Here is a 15,307-nt window from a genome sequence, read left to right as displayed (position 1 = left end):
CCACTAATAGTCTTTACGTGAGCATGTAGAGCTGTGGAGAGCTTACCGGCAGGTCAGAGGCAGTCCTCTCTAGCAGTCGGATACTCTGGTTCAACGAACTCTTTAAGGGACATGAACAGCATACATTAACAACAGAAAGGTCAAGGGTCAGACACAGGGTCATGCTGACACTCAAAACACACTTCTGTGAAACACCAGGGGGAACCAGGGGCCACGGAGGGGTGACAGAACATGTTCTGCTAGTATGGGGGTGGAAAAAGAACGTTTGTGTCTAAACTGAAGTTGTGGATTACAACTGACTGAAACACAGTGGCAAAACATTTAACTTCTAAACAAACACAGCTGATCAGCTCTAAAAATATTTTGCGCTTGGAATATCCTTAATAAATCCATAATATAGAAGAATACCAAATATATTCCGAACATTAAAATACACTTAGAGACCCAATATTACATAATTTTAACATTACTCGATATATATGTATTATTGGTGTAGGTTAATTTCATCACATGCAGTTGAACATGCAAATGCATCTCCCAGACATCTGTGGTATTAGATCCTGATTAGCCAGTTATCCCAATAACCCACAGGTCCCAAAGAGTGATTATACATGGCCCGAAATACACCCCATCAACACAATACAGACACCTCACAGCACATGTAAACCTCCTCTTTAGGACCAAATCAGCACATCTCCTTAGTCAGGCTTCCATCAGTGGCTATAAAAGGTTAGGATAGTCGTGCAGGAACTGCAATCACAAGCAACACGCGTGTAAGATCCAGATCTATCATCTCTGTCATTCAACGTGATAAGTAAACAAGCACGGATTAAAGGGCAGAGGAAAGGTGTTTCCTGGACACAGTCACTCCAGACACACTTGCTTACCCTCGCCCTAACATATTTCTGGACAGCCGTTAATTGAGGTAGAAAGCGTAAAGAGAAATAGAGAAAAACAGGTGAGAAATTGTGGCGAGAGAGATGACAGAGCTTGACTGCAGTACACGAAGAAGCCACAGTGCTAAACGGGGGCGCTGTTTCAGGACAGAGCAGCGCCGCGATAGTGGAATTGACAGGAAAATTCGGGACTCTGGGATGACAAACTGTTAATGTGTGTGCAACTGAACAGGTCCTGGATATCTTCCAGTAGTGTTGTCTTACATCTCGTCTCACTCATCATCATCCTACACTATGGTAAAGGCACTGAGACGTCAGCAGACTGAAAGATCTGCTGTACTGTTGTTTGTAAAAAGGGCTGTGAAAATAAAGTTTCATTAGATTTTTTACATCCTCTGATCCTAGTCTAGCATGTCACCGATATACCATTTCCCAGCTTCCCTCACCACTTAACCAGTAGGCTACAGTCATAACATCAGTACTGACTAGTCGAGAACAGATGGGTCCACTGATGGATTTGCTGTATTGAAAAGATGCTTTGAAATGAAGAGAATAGGGCATTGATTACCATGGCCTGCTCCATAGGAAGCACGTGCTGACTGTGAAGCTGGCGGAGAGTGTTGGCGTGGCGCTTTATAGAAGTCTGCAGAAGACCCCTGGGCTGGAGACACACACACACACATACATTTGAGAACAGAATATGTTTCAACGCACTGAGGCTCAGTTTCACAGACATAAGAAACATAAAACAGACATAAAAACTTTTCTTTTTTTTTTTTTACAATTTAGATTTTCAAAGAAATTCTCTTTTAATTTAGGACTAGGCTTACTCTATATGTCTTGGAAAAACTGGCTGTAAATGAACATATCACAGCATATAGTTGATTAACATGCCACCTCATTCATCAGGTGGGGGAGGCCCGGGAGGGGGAGGAACAGGGAAGAGAGGGGGGTTGAGGGGGGACACCAGGGGAGAGAGGGGTGAGGGGTGGAGGGGAGCAGGGGTGCCTAAGGAGTGATGGACCAACTGCACAACAGAGCCCCACTCTGAGCAGCCTGGAGCCTGAGCCCAGGGCCCGAGGACCCCCGCACCGGACCCAGCCCCGATCTGGGGCATGAATAGGGGGCTTGTATCAGCTCCCAGCCCCCTAAGGGCCGGGGGGCGAGAGTGTTCAGACTGCTCCCAGAGACTGGCCCAGTGTTCAGGCCATGCCGTTAGACACGGGACACGCAGAGTGGTCTCCACAGTTTGAGCCTGAGTGCTGTACCTGCTCAGTCCTGGATTAAGCGGTGAGTAAATGCTAAATCAAATCAAGCAAGAGGGGCAGGGGCACTGAGGAGGCGTTGTGTGAGGCAGGAGCAGGGGGTTTATGTTTAGGTAGAAGCGTTGATACAAGCTGGTGATGAGGCTCTTCTTACCATCAGGTCTGTCTGGGCCTCCAGCTCGTTGGCGTAGGAAAGTAGATCCACCAGGGTCACACCCTTATTCACCTGGAGATGAGAAGACACACACAGACATATCACCACACACACTCACCACCAAGATACACACACAGACATATCACAACACACACACCCACACACCACCAAGATACACAGACATATCACAACACAAACCACCAAGATACATACACACACCACCAAGATACACACACACACCAACCATACATCATCGCAAACCATCAAGACACACATCCCCAACAGAAACAACCTCTGTCATCGACTGCTCAGTAAGCTGCTATGCAGCCATGATATTTTCTTTGGGAGACTCAATGTTCAGACTGACTCAAGCTACTTTAGATTGTACTTAAACCGCGGGACGAGACATGTACAGCTTAAGCAAGCAAAGCTAATAATATATAAGGAACACGCAGTCTGTGTCAGTCCTGCTTCTTTGCTTTGGCAGAGGAAGCGTTTGCTATCGTGTTCTAGTGGAATACGTATGTGCAGCACTGTGGTGCAGCACTGTGGTGCTCTGTAGGGAGATAAGGTGTTAGCATGGTGCCTGGGGTTTGTCACTGGAAAGGCTTGTTCCACTTATGTAACTTCTGGAAAGGAAATGAGAGGATCAGCCTATAGCAAACATATAGTGTGTGTTTGTGAGTGTCTGTCTGTCTGTGTGAGTGTGTGTAGCTACCTCCTCCAGGTATGCAGCGTAGTTGATGTCTCCCACGCCCGTCTCAACGAACCCCAGCAGGTTCTGCCTCCCCTCGGGCTCCAGCAGGATGATGTCCCGCAGGTCCACCTTCACGCTGTCAAACATGCGCGACACATCCTTGGTGTACTGGGGGCAAGACAGGGACCACGATTAGTTTTCCAACCGAAGGAAACCCAGAACAGGGATGATCGTTGAACATGTAAGACCTTCTTCGTAAGACCACGTGTAAGACCCTTTTAACTTGATTTGAGGTCTTTTTGTATATGCCGAAAGCATTTCCCCCGAAGAAAACTATATTTCGAATCGGTTATGAGACAATAAAACTACAGCAGGAACAAAACAGACCAATGCTCAAAACAAACTTGTTTACATATTGGCTAAGAAAGTTATGTAACCACAACATTCTGGCTATAGATGCCCTAGTAAGACGCCACAGACCAGATCTAACCGACGGGCTGACCCTGGCAGCATAAGCTGTATGTTCAATCCTCAGTGGATTCTTAGTTTGCCCCGAGATCGTCTAGGCAACACTATTCAGACTCACAAAGTACAGATTAGTCCTCTTGTTTCAGGCCCTCGTGTCTCTCCAACTTGAAAAGCGCACACCACAACCAAAACACCTCATTGAAAACCAAGTGAACATCCAATGAATGATCATTTCCATGCTAAAACACTCATCTCATCCGCATACGTTTGCGATGCCATGTAGAGTGATTAAGTAAACCGCATCAAAAAACAAAACAATCTTCGAACACTGCCATCTTTACTTACTTATATATAACATAGGAGAGCTAATCTTGCCAGCTGGCAGGTTAGCACTACACAGCCTTCATGCTTTAAGGATAGGACTGGCATGGAGTAACAAAGTCCAGTGACACAAGCTGAGGTAAGAGTGAAGGAAAGCTAGTGCTAACGCTAACTAGCCCCCTTTTTATCCTTATAGCAGCTGGAACTATTTCATGCTAATTAATCCCTACCGGCAAGATAATAATTAATTAGTAATTAAGACATACATTTGTGAGAGAGAGTGAATGTGACTTTATAGACCATCAGGGTTGAATGGTGTGGGTGTGCTAATCTGAGTGAATACTGACCATAGTAGAGTTTAGGAAGGTGGTGATGTTGAAGACTTTATCCAAGCGCATTGCAGAGTAAATACCTTTGCTCTCCTTACAATTACTGAGGGAGACAGAGAGAGGGAGGAGGGAAAGGAAGAATGATAGAAAAAGAGGGAGAGAGTTTAAAGAAGCATAAGAACACATAAAAATACAAGGAGGACAAACATAAGGATTTGTTCTCTCATTCTGTGGATTTTTGTCATTTTTCTCTGCTGCCACATAGTGAGCAAAGCAGGACCGTCCAGACAGAACCTGCATCTCTCTCTGCTCACGGCCACTTAACAGTCTCACACTGCTAACTTTCCTTTGAGTCACACTTTATCAATCACACAGGCCTATAAGCTCTGTGTGCCAGATGTAATCACATTACAAGCACACATACAGCCAGGGGCTATGCAGTAAGGCTGAAGGAATTGTTCCAGAGTGTTTCCTCTGTAATATCTCAGTGCTTGCTGATAGATGAACTGAGGATTGCTTTGGCAATTTGACTCTATTAGGAAATAAGAGGATAACCTCACATTGCTCTGAAAGCAGATATGGCTGTTTAACTCTGTGGATGATGAAAGCTTCTGAAATCAGAGAGAAACAGAGCGAGCGAGCGAGCGAGAGAGAGAGGGGTGAGCGGAAAGGAAGGGATAGCTACTAATGTGCTAAATATCTCTCCTTCCCAGATACTGGATCTTCATTAGAAGCAGACATGAGTCACATTACAGGTCGGCTAGCATCCCTCCCCAGTCCTGCTGATGTTCCATCAGTCCTTATCAACTTAACCAGGGTGGCGAGGCAGGAGACAAAACTGTAATATTCAGTTAATGCTGCACGCCAATCATCCTGTTGGATAATGAAGTAGACATGTTGGGACTAAAACGGCACTAAAACTTCAAAACTAGATCCTGGGTTCAAATCCAGCCCAGGCGATTTCCCACATATCCCCCCTCTCTCTTTCACCTATACTTGTCTTATCTCTCTTCACCATCTCTGTCCCAACAGTATTAAGTGGTTTCTCTCCTGGGGCAGGGTGGGTGTACCTGTAGAGACTCTCCACCGTCAGGTCCAGATCCGAGTCGTTGTACATGTACCCTGGGATGAAGTTCCTCCAGTCCTGGTTCACCAGGTACGGGGTGTCCAGCACCTGCACCACAACACACTCACTCCATCTGATGCCCTCATACCCACATGGGCCGTTAGCGCAACAACATGCTGATTATTCCATCTGCTGCTTCTGAATGTATACATGTGGTTTAGCCCAGCTGGCCTCAGCTGGCAGCAGAGGTGGTTAGAGGAGCGGGGCTGACCTTGAACAGCTGCTTGGTGTGGAAGGGCTCACACAGAAGCTTCTCGGAGTTCCCCCCCACCAGGAAGGAGGCCGTTACCACTCCCATGAGCACCCAGGAGAACAGGAAACTGAAGCCAACACCCCTGGACACACACACACACACACACACACACACACACACACACTCAGTCAACATGTCTGCTATACACGTACACAAAGACAGAAAGGACTCACATACAGACAGGCTGACAGACTGACACACACACACACACACACACACACAGCCTCCTCACGCCATGAGCAGCGTTCCTCCTGTATTGGAGATGCAGCCTCGCGTGGTGGGCGAGGCGTGCTTGTCGTATCCCAGGGTGCCGCACAGCAGCCCCAGGTAGTTGAAGGTCAGGATGAGGACCACCATGCAGCACAGCGCAATACAGCAGATCCACCTGCAGGGGGAGTCGTGTGGTCAGATAACTCAACAACCAACTTTAACAGACCCCTGAGAGGTGAGATGAATCAGAATCAGAATCTGAATCAGAATGGGATTTACTCGCCATGAAAGGCGAGATGGAGATGGAGGGGTGAGTGGGGTAGGGGAGCATATATAAGGATTGAAATAAAACAATAGCCTAACCTATAGGATGCGAACAGTATTTATCTGGTATAAAACACACTTGCGTAAAACAATATAAAAGGAGTGGGTCACCTGTAGAAGTCCATCTGGTCGACCTCAGGGAAGTAGTCCTCTATCCTGGAGTGTGTGTGGCTGATGAACATGGTGAAGTTGGCCAGGGAACTCTGCACTGGGAACAGCTTGGAGAAGCTGGTGATGTTACTGCCTATCCCATCCAGCATGCCCCGCACTCCTGAGAGAGGGAGGGAGGAGGAGGGAGGAATAGAAAGGGAGAGAAATAAGAAAAGGGGGAGAGAAAAAAAGAAGAGATAAATCAAATATAATTCCAGAGAATGAATCATTGACAGGTTGACTGATTGGTTGATTCATTGATTGGTTGATTCATTGATTGGTTGATTGCAACTCACTCACCGTCTATAATGTTCCTGGTCTGCTCAGTCACCAGGCCCGGGGTGTCGTTGAAGGAGGAGTAGCCCTGCACACAGACAGACAGCAGCGTGAGAGAGACAGAGTGAGACAGTGTCAGAGAGAGAGACTATCAGAGAGAGTATCAGAGAGAGAGAGAGAGAGAGAGAGTCAGAGAGAGAGAGAGAGACAGTGTCAGAGAGAGAGAAAGAAAGAAAGAGAGAGACACAGTGTCAGAGAGAGAGAGAAAGACAGTGTCAGAGAGAGAAAAATAGAGAGAGAGAGTCAGGGAGAGCCTTACCTTCTGCACTATGTTGCCGAGGTCCGTTTTCAACAGGTCATTTATGCCAGCAAGTTCCAGGTTCACGTCCGATAACTGAAACACACATCACAAGCTCACACACCTGTGGGAATCAGCACGGTGTTCACTAGGCTGAGGTACTGTTGAAAGAGTATGAAAGAAGTCAAGAAAGAGAGGTAGAATAATAGAGTTAGAGAAAGATAGAGAAACAGAAAGAGAGAAAGAAAAAGTAGGTAGAACAAGAGTTAGAGAGAATGAGAAAAAGAGAGAGAGGTAGAACGAGAGAGAGAACTGGGCTGGTGGCAGCTGTACCCGTGTGAAGTTGGCGCTGAGGTGGAGCTGTGCCAGCGAGGCGTTGATGCTGCGGCAGAGCATGGCGCTGGTGGCGTCTCCAGCCTCGTCCTGGCAGCCCGGGTCGGCCAGGGTGCGGGCCAGGGCAGAGCGCACCTGGCTGAGGTTGGCCTGCAGCCTCGCGCCCCCCTCCTGGAGCACCTCCAGAGACACGCTCGCACTCTCCAGAGCCTCCTTAGTGTCCCGCATGGCTGAGGGGAGAGGGAGGGGGAGAGGGAAGGGCACATGGGCAAGCTGAGTGTGTGAGCACACACACACCACACAGAAACACACATATGTTCACTGTGCACATACGGTACAACACGCACACACACCTACAGTTACACACATTGGGATACGGTACAACACAACCACGGCTACAGTTACACACATGGGACACCTGGAAGTGCACAGGAAGAGGAAGTTGCAGGTTAATCAACACGAAGGAGAGGTAGGATTTGGTGAGGTCACACTTTCTCTGGATCAGGAGGATTAATGAAGGTGGCATTCAGGGCTTTGATTGGTCCATGGAGAAACAAGGATTTCTAGCCATTGGCTCAACGGGAGAAGGAAAGCACACACGACCAATCACAAGTGACAACCGGGGTCAAGAAGTCAGGGGTTTACGGGTCACCAATCACTACCCTTCAGCTGTTACCTTTAATTGCCCTCTCGATTTTAACTTTGTGGCAAAAAGTATAGTGAAAAAGAATGAGGAAGAGAAGGTTTCAGTGTTTTTTCCTAATACATGTAGTTAAATATTGTAGTTACATAAATGAAAAGTTCAATAAATACTAAGTCGTAAATATGGAAGCCAGATAAATGATACAGTCACATCACCCAGTTCATTGTTAGTCAGTTAAAGCCACATATTAAAAACACAGCTGGAGATCCCAATTCAGGAAGTGACCTCATTTAGTCCTACCTCCAGCCATGTGGAGCGCTCTGTCCAAAGCAGGGCAGACCTCCTTCCCCAACTGGTCATGTATCCTTCCGCCCAGGAGCGGGCCTACATCTGAGAAAGACAAGCAGGTTTAGAGATGGTCTGGGGTAAACAAAAACATTTCAATCCATTTTTTAATAAGTCAGTGTATCGTGACCATTGCGAAAGTGGTAACGTATTACGGTGTAGTTCATTTACATTTAGTCATTTAGCAGACGCTATTATCCAGAGCGACTTACAGTAAGTACAGGGACATTCTCCCCGAGGCAAGTAGGGTAAAGTGCCTTGCCCAAGGACACAATGTCATTTTGCAGAGCTGGGGATCGAACCAGCAACCTTCTGATTACTAGCCCGATTCCCTAACCGCTCAGCCATCTGACTCCACACACAGACAACACAGGTACTGAGTTACAGTGTTGAGATACTGTATGACGTTTAGGTCACAGAGGATTGACTTACTGTCTAGGTCGTAGATTACTTTGTTCTTGGCGGTGGTGTATTGTGATATTAGATAGTCAACTTGCTGCAAAACAACAGGAAACAGTGTTACAGATAATGATCCAGGGTGTATGTTCGTGGGAAATAGGGAAATAACATGAGCTACACCTGTATCCAGTCACACACAAACACACACCTGTATCCAGTCACACTCAAACACACACACACCTGTATCTAGTCACACACAAACACACACACACACCCAAGGAGAATGCAACTACCGTTGGTGTGTCGTTAGCAAACGTCTGCAGGTCTCTCAGGTTGCTGTTGACCAGCTTCCTCATGTGTTTCAGCTGGGAGCTCAGGTTCTGATTGGCTGCGTACGCACACAGCACCCCGGCCCTGCGGACAGACAGCAGCCAGACACATCAGGGGCCTGGTCCAGAAAGCCATTGTGCCGAATAAGACAGTCTTCTGTCAGGGAAAATAAGCCTGGGTCATATGTTAAACTCTCTTTAAGGAACAGGCCCCAGCTTGAATACTCAGGGAAGAAAAGCCATCCACATCTCATTAATACTCTGAGGTATATTTATTTATAATCGAGTCCTGTAATTGCTAATCCCAACCAGCAGATGACAGTCTCTACCCTGATGCTGCAACAGACACCTGTTAAACTGTAGAGAGCAGGAACACACAGCATCTCACAGCAAAATCCACTCTGGCATCTCACTGAGGAATAATTTACGCAGCCATTCCTAACCATTTCCACTTTGCGGCCCACTTCCAAAGCTCAAATGTTTTTGCCCCCCTATATCACACGTTTTATAACACCACGAGAGCCGTACAGTTTGCTTTCATGGCTAAATGTATTTCAGCGATCAACAAAGACAAATTGTCTATCAGCCCCACAGTGAGCGAGAGGTAACCTGCCTAACTACAACCATTCCTATAATTCCATATAACCTAACGTTAAATAGAAAACTGCTGTAGGCCCCTATTGGCTATATGCGCGCACACAGTTACACGTATGTCCGTGGGAAAAATAGGCAAGGTGTAGAACTTTCCATTAAATTAGAAACGTGACTTTTAATAACCAGAACAGGTTATGTTAACATTATTGCTCCCTTATTAACCCTATGTCTCCCGTTTCCAGATTTTTGTTAGAAACTGAGAAAGACATGTTACATTACATTATCCATAGGGAACAAATATGACAGACCAATTAGTCTATCTATATGTTAAAATGAACGACTAGCAAGCAAGCTGACAATCATATAAATGAGTACATTATAATGTAGCTAAAAATTGTTAGCTAGCTAGCCTAGATAACGTTACTGCTCAAATTCGTTAGCTAACTAGATAGCTAGCTAGAGAGAGCTAGCTACTTTTACTGTGTGAGTTAGAAAACCTTACATTTGTAATTGTCGAAAAGTACAATTTGAACTATTTTTCCCTTATGCTTGAAGGGCAGCAACATAGAACCCAGTGTACATCGTTAATTGTCCTTTTGGGAAGATAACCCGAACTCCTCCTAAAAACGCATTTGTGTGCAAGGACTAACGTGACTGCTAGCTACCACTACCAGAAGTTTTTGACTTGGCTTGTGCAATATGCGGAAGTGATGCGTGCATAGTGGATTGCAGTGGGCGTATGGTTCCCGCGGAAATGTCAGTTGGGCTACCGTGACCGTTTCGGTCATGATGAATAAAAGGCAAAATGTATTTTTTAAATTAGTAAGACTTTTAAAAGTAATTCAACAGTATACATCAATATTTTTCAAATGTATTCATTTTTCATATTTTCATTGGTGTGGCGGCCAGTCTGAATCAGATGTCTTTCTGATAGTGATTTCACTCAATAGACACAGCATGAGGAACGTTAATAGGGTTGAATTTGGTGATGACTTTTGGCTCTGGAGGAGCGAAAAATATGTGAGAAATACAAGCAAAACACGTCCCTGAATAACTTACTAGACAAAATGAACTTCCACTTCAAACAGTTGAAGGTGGCATGTTGCATAGCCTGATTAGAGGTAGGCTACATCAAGGTAAACCCAGCTTGTGTATTATGATTTTTTCGATGACTCATCCTGTCCCAGGTGAATACTACTTCCTCCTCTACTAAGTCAAGGCTAAAGTGTGTGTGTGCAAGAGAGAAGGATCTTCCAACTCCCAGAATTATGACTGGATGCTCAAAGTAGGTTGAGGTCCAACTACCATGTTTTGGGTTAAAGCATAACCTGTGAGAAGTGCCCGACAAGAAGCAAAAACAATTATTATGCAAAATATGAATAACGAATGGGTAACTAAGGAAACAGAATGACTCATTCACAGAAAAAACAATATGAATTAGTCACTCTATTATTTCAATATACTTTCTGTGAGAGAACACAGTGGATGTTGGAATGAATCCAGAAGAAAAAGAGCAGCGTTTCAACCCATTCGAGGGTACGCCTCAAATCCCCTTTAGAAACAGTGTTCAAATTAGCATTAAAAACAATTTCACTTTCTCTTTTGGGGCATTCATCTAACAAGCTTTGCAAACATGTGTGTGTGTTTTCATTTGTTTGTGTGTATGTGTGTGGTTTTGTATGTGTCTGTGTGTTTTAATGTGTGTGTGTTTTAATGTGTGTGTGGGTGTGTTTTCCTGTCTGTACGTGTGTGTGTGTGTGTGTACTACGCCTGTCCCTGTGTATGTTAGTCTTGCCAGGGCGTCATGGAGAATCGTCCGTGGGTGGAGGACGACACAACACTCCTGCATGGTGTTAGGCTAATGGATCAAAGCCGATGATTTTCTGTTTACAGGAGAGACACAGCTGGAGTTTGTCACAGCCTGTGGGTATTCATTCCACACTAGAAGGGGTCATCTCACTTCCTCAGTGTGTGGTTGCCTGGTCAGTCTGTGAGTGTGTGGGGGTGTTTATGTCTAGATAATGGATCATGATTGTTTTGTATTGGCAGCTGTATGACACAGAAGCCTGAGAGAAGGGACTGTGTGGGATATCTACCCTGGGTGTTGTGGCGATGTGTGCGACAGATAGAGAGGTAATTCGATACTCAAGACTATTATTATCATGGTCAATGCTGAAGCAATCTTGAACGGAGTACTGGGCACTGATAAGACAGAGGCATGTGGATCAGGGTTAAATCAAAATGGCTGCGAAATGACAAAGAACTATTGTGCAACTTGTCTCTCTCCATCCCTTTATTTTCAAACTCCAATTCACCCAGTCTCTCTCTCCACCTCTCTCTTTCTCTATATTTTTTTTCCTCTCTGCCGTCCATCTATCTCCCTCCATCTCTCTCTCACTCATTTTCTCCATCTCTTTCTCCCCCTCTCTTATGGTCCAGCAAGGTCAGCAGAATCTCCATTGATGAACAAAGGGTCTTTGAAGAGAACACTGAGTGCATTCCAACTAGACTGGCCATGAAAGCAAATGGCCTCTCTACCACACAGGAAACAGCTCTCAGCGACGCAGCAGCTCAAGAAACGGAACAGCGAGGATCCTGAACAAAACAGACCCCCGAACTGAAATGTTTAGTTTCAATCTCTAAGACGACTATTTGTTCTTGCCAGTTAGCCGATTAGCAACACAATCTCAACCACAAAGCGCTAAAAAGACAAACAGAGCATCAGCAACAACAACACAATTTCCGCCATGACCGTTGGAAATAACTTTAAAAGAGGAGTAAACTTGTGCAGAATTTTAGCCTGGAATATAGGGCATCGCTGTGTGTGGAACGTACCACTGCACGGTCTGGTAACTCCGTGGCTTTTCTCTAACGAACAATGGGCAGCATTCAGCGGTATTGTGTTGAGGACAGGACAGCAAGCCCGCACTCCTCCCGGCCTATGGCCGAAGCCAGGCCGATTTTCTCTCCTCAAGCTCCGCTGCTAAACAGGAAGTGTCAGGTGTTTCCTTTAGATGACTCGTGGATAAAAGGTAATAATAATAACTTTTTAAGACCTCAATTGTTCATATAGAACAATGCGCGTAAAAGTCAGCTTGAATCGGATGGATTGCTTTTTAAGATCGACAAGCAAACGCCTTAAGCTTTGACAACAGGAAATGAAAACACAAGTTCAGTGGAACGGTATTTAGTCTAAAGGTCAACACTCAAAATATGTTCAGTGGCAACTTGAATCATGCTATACTGGGGTCAGATGGCTGAGCGCTCAGGGAATCGGACTATTAATCAGAAGGTTGCCGGTTTGATTCCTGGCACCATTTCACCCTACTTGCCTCGGGGGGAATGTCCCTGTAAGTCGCTCTGGATAAGAGTGTCTGCTAAATGTAAATGCAATGCTATACTATTTGGTCAGTGGGGCCTTCAAACAGGTTCACACAGTACTGCTTTTGAAACAAACACTATTTTGGACCTATGAACACACATTCATTCCAGCAACTCAAAACTCCCCAAGACATGAACATTTACCCCAAAACGGCTCCCATTACAATGATATTTAGTATTACACGCTTATCATATCGTTTGGTTGGTTCGCGCAAGACAACATCTCCTCGTGTTACATTTCAATCATTACCAGACCTCTCTTTCCCAGTTCTGCAACACTTCCCATGAAGAGTTAACCACACGCTACATAATTTAGCGTTCAAGCTTAAGGCCTTTTACAAACAGGGATGGTGAGACGAGAGAATGGAACGTGATTTTACTCCATGGTGAGTCATGAGAAGATAGTGAGTCAGTACCAAGCAGACTTCAGAGAGCATTTCCCCTGCAGGGATTCTGGCTGGTTGATTGAAGGACAACAACCATTCAAGCTAACAGTAAGCAGTGTCCGACATGCATTCTGAGGCCAGTGCTCAAGTCATCGAATAAACTGTGACTGGGCACCACCTCAGCTGTGTAAACAATCGGGGAAGAAGCACTGTCCCTGGTACATTTCGCAGTCCGCTATACCCTGGGGGTCTGTCCTTGAAGGCTTTTGTCTTAGCACGTGTGGCCTTATAGAGGCTTGGGCTGTCATCGACACACACACACACACAGTGTCTCTGAGGTATGTGCTCTCGTCAGTAAGCGGTTCAGTCTCCCTGGTCTGTCTCTGGTCGCCAGCATCTCCAGTCGAGCCTGGTGTCACCTGTCTCTGCCTCACGGTCACTAACTAGGCCAGCCTCACTGGAGACAAATATAGCAGCGTGTCTTCAACATGTTCTCATGCACTCTGGCAGATGTGACGGTACGAGAGCACGCCACCACACAGGCAGACAGACAGGCAGGCAAACAGACAGACAGGCAGGCAAACAGACAGGCAGGCAAACAGACAGGCAGGCAGGCAGGCAGGCAGACAGGCAAACAGACAGACAGGCAAACAGACAGACAGGCAGGCAGGCAGGCAGGCAAATAGACAGGCAGACAGACAGGTAGGCAGACAGACAGGCAGGAAAACAGACAGACAGGCAGGCAAACAGACAGGCAGACAGACAGGCAGGCAAACAGACAGGCAGGCAGGCAGGCAGGCAGACAGACAGGCAAACAGACAGACAGGCAAACAGACAGACAGGCCGGCAGGCAAACAAGACAGACAGACAGGCAGGCAGGCAGGCAGGCAGGCAGACAGGCAAACAGACAGACAGACAGGCAAACAGACAGACAGGCCTGTCTGTCTGTCTGTCTGTCAGACCTCTGGTGCCCCTACACCACACAGATAAGGGCACAGTGACCACAGCGAAGCCTGAAAAAGCTCTTTGCAGAAAAAACTCCCGTTTCTGACCACAGAGACGGGGCTGCCACCTGACGACTGAGATAACAACTCGACACAAAAGGACTGAGACATCACAGCTCTATTTCTGGACCATAAATCCTCCCACACGTTCTCTGGGAGCTAGGAGAAGAAAACCTTATTATCTTTTCATAAGCACTTTCTCCGCTTAACTATTTCTGCTCTCTCCTGAGCAGTAATCTGAAGATTTTGGCAGGGGGGAGGGGGGCTTCTTGCTAATGCAGAACTTTCAACAGCCTGGATTTGTCACAGCTATCTTCTTTTGTAGGCTTTACATGATTGACCTCTGAACCAACAGTTTAACAGCTATCTGCATGTACTGTACAGTACAGTATAGCACAGTACTGTATAGTATGGTTTAATACAGCATAGAATACCTCCAGTAGGAGCATATCATACGTGATACCTTCATAATTACTGGCCTCCCCACCCCAACCTCTCAGACCTCAACAACAAAACCTTTCGCGCAGGCCACGTATCATTAGACTTGACCCCAGTTATCCCCTACGAGAATACAGACCATCCTACACTGCTAAACCGGTAGTTAAATGATCACGCTAATCAGCATCATGCATTCCAGACATCTGTCTCTGCAGCGGGCCTTATGTCAGCTGTGGTGACAGCATCTCTATGTGATGTCATGGCTCAGTGGTAGAACGTTTGATAGCAGATCAAGAGGTTGCAGGTTCGAATCCCGTTCGTGTGTTAAGCCATCTGCTGAACGGATGTGCTATTCTCTACAGCTGTTACGCTCTATTAGGAAGATGGCATGGCTGTATAGAAGAGAGCAGATGTCTTTTTATTATAAGACACTGTAATCCCCCGACGCAGCATCTTTGCCTGACTAGAGTGGAAGAGTTTTAGGGAAAACGGTGTGTGAGTAAAGTGGAACACAAGGACAAGAGTTCCATAACCACAGCAATAACTTACTGTATTCGTATTTAACAGAAACAGAAAACGCTGAGCTGATGTGACTGTGCAACGTGCATTGGTGGTTGAAGAACTTTATTGCTAGAGGTCTAAAAGCACAGCTGTGGTTCCTGAAGAACCCAGCGACTGTCTGTAAAAA

At 46.0% G+C, this 15,307-nt stretch overlaps 1 protein-coding gene across 2 annotated transcripts in view; it reads right to left on the bottom strand.

Annotated features, from left to right (window-relative positions):
- Positions 1-15,307, bottom strand: part of prom1a (prominin 1a) — a 44,307-nt gene that overhangs the window by 8,886 nt on the left and 20,114 nt on the right. The window contains exons 4-19 of one of the 2 annotated variants that reach the window (XM_067247771.1): positions 8,781-8,901; positions 8,521-8,584; positions 8,044-8,133; positions 7,101-7,330; positions 6,789-6,863; positions 6,494-6,557; positions 6,155-6,314; positions 5,742-5,894; positions 5,468-5,591; positions 5,201-5,304; positions 4,149-4,233; positions 3,034-3,180; positions 2,316-2,387; positions 1,465-1,557; positions 888-905; positions 47-100 (exon numbers count right to left, since the gene is read on the bottom strand). In XM_067247771.1, coding sequence (XP_067103872.1) covers positions 47-100; positions 888-905; positions 1,465-1,557; positions 2,316-2,387; positions 3,034-3,180; positions 4,149-4,233; positions 5,201-5,304; positions 5,468-5,591; positions 5,742-5,894; positions 6,155-6,314; positions 6,494-6,557; positions 6,789-6,863; positions 7,101-7,330; positions 8,044-8,133; positions 8,521-8,584; positions 8,781-8,901 — 1,654 coding nt within the window. The remainder of the gene's footprint in view (positions 1-46; positions 101-887; positions 906-1,464; positions 1,558-2,315; positions 2,388-3,033; positions 3,181-4,148; positions 4,234-5,200; positions 5,305-5,467; positions 5,592-5,741; positions 5,895-6,154; positions 6,315-6,493; positions 6,558-6,788; positions 6,864-7,100; positions 7,331-8,043; positions 8,134-8,520; positions 8,585-8,780; positions 8,902-15,307) is intronic. The other variant, XM_067247772.1, reaches the window with a different exon arrangement.

This window comes from Osmerus mordax, chromosome 12 (genome assembly GCF_038355195.1).
Source record: "Osmerus mordax isolate fOsmMor3 chromosome 12, fOsmMor3.pri, whole genome shotgun sequence".
In the NCBI taxonomy this organism is placed as follows: Eukaryota; Metazoa; Chordata; class Actinopteri; order Osmeriformes; family Osmeridae; genus Osmerus; species Osmerus mordax.
Note: the sequence above shows the minus strand (reverse complement) of the source record. Positions and strands in the feature narration are given on the sequence as shown.